Here is a 5,800-nt window from a genome sequence, read left to right on the forward strand (position 1 = left end):
AAATCTTGGAATTCTTGGCTTACAAACTGTGGTCCACCATCAGAATGATTACATTTGGAACTCCAAATCGAGCAAATTGTTTCTTAAGTACAGCTATTACTCTGGAGCTTGTCATGGACGTCATCAAATCGATTTCAATAAAATTAGAGAAATAGTCCACTGCGATCAAATAATGTTTTCCATTCAGCTCAAACAGATCAAGTCCTATTTTCTGCCATGGAGTAGATCCTTCTGGATGCTGCATTAGTGGAGTCTTTTGGTTCATTGGTTTTCTTTCTTGACATATTGAACAACAGTCAGCCAACTGCTTAATTTTTGAATTCATCCCCGGCCAAAATATCGTTCCTCGTGCCCTTCTTAACATACTATCATATCCAAAATGGGCCTTGTGAAGTCTTGCCTTCATCTCATTTCTCAAAGATTTAGGAATCATAACAGCTTCCCCTTTAAGCATCAGTCCATCACTATGTGATATAGAGTCTCTAAAGTCAAAGTAATGGCGAATTCCCAGTGGCGTTTCATGTTTCTGCTCCGGCCACCCGTTCATCACCATTTCCTTGAGAATTTGCAATTCTTCGTCAACCTCTGATGCCTCTTTTATTTCGAGAAGGCGAGCATCAGGGATGTCACATGGTTCATCACTCTTCAATGACATGATTCTCATTCTTTCACTAAAGTTACCCTCATCACTCTTCAGATATGCACGACTCAAAGTATCTGCAATTTCGAGCTTCGTTCCCTTGACATACACAAAGTCAAAATCATACCGGTTCCATCTCATCATGATGTCCTGTAGTCGCTTCGGTGCCATTGCAAGAGGTTTCTTCAGGATGGCCTCTAAGGGTTTATGGTCATTTTGTATTATCACATTACGGCCATATGTATACTGGTCAAAGCGTTCCAGACCATATAACACAGATAACGCTTCTTTCTCGATCTGCGCCCAGTTCCTCTCAGACGCTGTCAATGATCTAGAAGCATACTCCACCGGTCTGCCGTCCTGAAGGAGAACTGCACCAATGCCATTTTTACTACTGTCCACTTGTACTACTACCTCCTTTCCAGGATCAAAGTAAGCTAGCACAGGGGTTTCTGTCAGCATCTTCTTGATTTTCTGAAATGCTGATTCACAGTCCTTAGACCAATGCCAGGCCTTATCTTTGCGAGTAAGTTCTCTGAGCGGTTCCAATATGGTCGAAGGGTCAGGAAGGAACTTTGCCATGTATTGGACCATGCCACACAGTCTCTTAATTCCTGAAACATCTGTAGGAGGCTGCATGTCATTTATGGCTCTTACTTTCTTGTCATCAATTTTCACTCCTTCTCTGGAAATGACATGTCCATGAAATGATATTTCTTTGAGCCCAATCTCTTGTTTTTCTTTATTCAAAATGATGTGTCTCTCCTCACATCTTTCAAAAACCTTTTGTAATTTTAGATCGTGGTCTTGTTGAGCTTGTTTGTCGTTTGCTCCACAGTCGGCTATGATGATGTCGTCCACCACGCTGAAAACACCTGTCATGTTTCCAAACACTTCATCCAGTTTTCTCTGGAATATTTCACTTCATACCTTTAGTCCGAAAGGTAGTCTTCCCCATCTATACCTTCCAAAAGGTGTTATCATTGTCGTTAGTCTGCTGGATTCCTCGTCCAACTTTACATGCCAAAAAGCCTCTTTCACGTCAAGTTTTGTGAAGGTTCTTGCCTTACTGAGCTGCGGTAGAATGTCATCGAGAACAGGCAGGCGATAATGTTCTCTCATCAAGGCTGTGTTAAGTGCTTGTGGGTCAATACACAATCTTAGTTTTCCGTTGGCTTTACGAGCAATAGCCATCTGGCTGACCCAAGGAGTAGGTTCTGTTATCGGAATTAGTACTCCTCTATCTTCAAGTTTTTGAAGTTCCTCTCGTACCAAACTCTGGAGTGCGATAGGGATCTTCCTGCAGGGAAGAGCTTTGGGTTTCACATTTGGGTCGACATGTAGATGTGCTGTTCCCAGATCGCCTAGGTCGCTGCTTGACACACTGGCTATGAATCTCTCATCATTTATAGTAATCAACTTCAATTTCTGCACAGCTTCAAGTCCAAGTAAACATGTGTACTGATTTGGAACAACAATGAATCTGAGTTGGAGTTTCTCATTTGTACGTGGATTGATAACTGTCAGATCTGCCTCACCAAGTGGCTTCATATTTGTCCTATTCCACATGTTCAACAAGGTTTTGGTAGGCTTGCATTGTTCCTTGCGGACATAGGACTGAGAAATTGTATTAACATCTGCGGCACTATCAAGTTGAAATCTAATGTCACAATCATTAATTCGCATGATTGCAGTTACTTCCTTGCCACCAAAACTAACAGCTTTCAACCACTGGTCCTCATTGAATTCTTGTTCTTGACTAACTGAGTGTATCTTCTTACACTTTGCTTTGAAGTGATTCCTTCCACCACACTGTTCACAACATTTTCCCCATGCTGGACATTTCTGTTTACCTGGTTCGTGCTTGTACCCACAGAATTCACAGTCTTTTTTCTTATATTGAGTTTGTTTAGTCTTTGGAATTTCCTTCTTTTTCTCTGTTTTCTGTTTACCATGCATGTACTTGTCATTAGATTTCTGTATCTTGTTCACTTTTAGAGTTGTTTCACGTAGCTCCTTTACTTGTCCGTTTGATTGTTCATACGCCCTACATACTTGGATTGTTCTTTCCAGTGTAAGTTTGTCCTCTCTGAGTAGAAGTTCCTGTAACTTGCCAGTAACCGTGAACACTATTTTGTCTCTCATCATTCTGTCTGGTTCCTTAAAGTTACATGATGCAGCACGTGTCTTCAGATCTGTGAGAAAACTATCAAATGGATCTTGGTATGGGAGCTTCCAAAATCTGTGAGATTCAAGTACTTCATTTGATCTGGGGTTACAATAGGATTGTAATTTCTCAAACAGTTTGTCAGGATCATTCTTATCATCACCATTTTCCCACTTGAATTGGTCATAAATTTCTACCACGTGGGGGCCTCCACAACCGAGAATTATGGCTACCTGCACTTCTTTGGCCTTGTCCGTGCCACCGGAAGCTGCGAGATACACCTCGACCTGCCTTTTCCATTTCTTAAAATTTTCTGAGACGTTTCCTGTTGTCAATTCTAACTCTGGCGGTAATCGAAAAGGACAGTTATATACCTGCACTGGGGTTGGTTCTGCCTCACCCATGTTTCATATGCAAATGGCGGACGCACGTGGTTGCACAAAAAGTCAAAATTTACGTGTACAAATAGCAGTTTGTTATCGTAAACAGTCACCTTGCAAATGCTGATTTGGATTGTTGAGACGTTTTCAGAGTCCACACGCCGCTGCCACCATGTTAATTCGTGCTATCTGGACGACAACGCAAGGACACAATACACAACGGTCAACATGCGTTTTTTTCAATACACATACAAACCAATACATTGTACAACGAACCCGACTAGAATTCCAATCCCGTTACAAACATACTGCATTTCATCAACATATTCGAGAAAAATGGTTCTATGCAATTAAACACTGATAAACCTGTTGGGTTACTTGACAAGGTATAAATGGACGTTCGTTTGTATTTCTTCAGAAGAGGCTCTATGCATAAATGAAAATATGCACAAAATGACTAAGAGCACATTTTGTATTCAAACGAATCTGAATACTCGATTTAAATTTGTATTCAAAAAGATGGACGAACTAACAGAAAATCACAGAGAAACAGCTAGATAGAGAAAACCTTGGCGGATATATTTGCCTGAAATTCCAGGAAATCCAGTTTGGCAGAGACCTCTTGATACCTTTTCTGACACGGATTGCCAATGATATTGTGACGTTCCTATTGGAGAGGGGAAAAAACCTTTCTTTCATGTCAACTCTCAGTAAAGATTTACAACTGTCGCAACACTACACTAATCATTATCAAGGAATCGCTTTAGTAATACACGGATCATGTCAGTTACAGGTAAACATTACATTGCACATTTAGTTTATTTTTTCCAATATTAATCTACATAAATTATATTTGAAACTTAATGATTTCCAAGACATCAGTATCTTCGTTAACTGAATACCAACGCGTGAGCGATGTAGAAAAGCTTGCCATGGCCCAATCAATTGCCATGCACCTGAATTAGGTAGCCTTATACCTGCTCCACCAGTCTTGCCAGCCTTGCCCGCTCCACAATCTATAGAACATATACTGCCATTCCTGCTTTGGACGAGTGTGTTGGTTTGTATTCCAAAAAAGTTATTGTAGTTGTGTGTGTATTTTCAAATAATATGCATCTAAATTAAAAAAAAAACACACTATTCAATGCAGTTGAAGTTCTGCATGTGAAACAGCTTGCTCTGCCTCCTGCACCAGTCTTGCAAGCCTTGTCGGCTCCCATTCTAACTCTGACCTTGTTCCTATTGTGGAAAAGTCTGATGGTTTGTATATGAATTGATAAAGAAAATATATTGACAAGATTTTCGCATAATGTTCAGCTTTATATTGAAAAAATATTTTTATTCATTATGTACGGCATATGAAGTCTTTGCATTGCAACCAAATCTGAGGGATATAAATATGATTTTAAGGACCTTCCTGAAACGAATCACAGAGAGTAAATTTTTATTAAGATGCTGCCTATTGCTAAAAAGGTCAGACACTGGCAAATTCTCGCATTACCGAAAAGTTAGAGAAAGCCTTCCCCTCCACGGATTTTTTTAGTAGGTGAAGTCACAGGGGACGGTAACTATGTCTGATTTTACGTATTTACTATATATACAAAAATATTCCTTTTGGTATAATTTTTGAGAATATGTAAAATCAAACTTATTATGTTACAGTACCGGTCCCTGTTGGTGTAGTTTATGGTCTTTGCATGTTATAATGTTTTTGTCACCCCCTTCTTACTATCAAAACCATTGCTACGGGCCTGTCATTGTTTGAATCGCACAGAACATGACTGTTCATGTACTTGGTATTCTATTATTTAACTGATATTCTCCTACCTGGTGGGTAGGGCTTGATTATTTTGAAACGTCATTAGAATTTTCTGTCCATAAAGAAAATAATCAGTAACTGTTACACATTTAATTGCAATATGATATCATGACCGCCTGTGTGCTTATTTTACATTTATCATTTTTGTAAACCGATCCTGTTAATGATAAGAAAAACGTCTAATCTCAATTATCATGTTTCAAGTCATTTTTTTTTTTACAGTCACATGGTAATTTTTATTACCCTATGACGCTTCGTTACGTCATACAAATTATGACGTTCCTTTTGCAATTTTCTAGTAAAACAATGCCATACTATGGTGTTCCGTTGGCGCCACTCGCACCTTCGCACTCTCGCGTTTAGGGCGAAGATGCGAGAGTGCGAAGTTGAAGGAGCGAAAGTGCGAAGATGCGACGGCGAAGCGCGAAGTTGCGAGGGAGAAAGTGCGAAGGCGAAGGAGCGATACTAGTATTGCTACTTCGCATTTTCGCCCTCGCACCTTCGCTCTTTCGCCTTCGCCTTTCTTGTGGAGTTCTCTATCGTATGCTTACAATGTAGATCGAAGTATATCTACTGCATATATGCAAATTTATATTACACCAGGATATATCAAATCAAACATTTTACAGTTTATGAAGCATGATAAAATCTTAATTATGTTCCCTGTCCTTTAGTTGAGACTGTGATGCACACCACCACTACGAATACATATATATCTATAATTTTGCTCGTGCACATGCACCAGTTACAACAATCATTTACCATCATTACATTATATAATCTACCATTGTATA

The 5,800-nt window shown here is 39.6% G+C and overlaps 1 protein-coding gene across 1 annotated transcript; it reads right to left on the reverse strand.

The window, feature by feature from the left end:
- Positions 1-1,564: 1,564 nt before the first annotated feature.
- LOC133198270 (uncharacterized protein K02A2.6-like) lies at positions 1,565-3,211 on the reverse strand. Its single transcript, XM_061334389.1, has one exon. It carries the CDS (start codon positions 3,209-3,211, stop codon positions 1,565-1,567), a length of 1,647 nt encoding a protein of 548 aa, XP_061190373.1.
- Positions 3,212-5,800: the final 2,589 nt, after the last annotated feature.

This window comes from Saccostrea echinata, unplaced genomic scaffold (genome assembly GCF_033153115.1).
Source record: "Saccostrea echinata isolate AGI-Se365-2 ecotype Australia unplaced genomic scaffold, CSIRO_AGI_Sech_v1 ptg000033l, whole genome shotgun sequence".
Classification (NCBI taxonomy): Eukaryota; Metazoa; Mollusca; class Bivalvia; order Ostreida; family Ostreidae; genus Saccostrea; species Saccostrea echinata.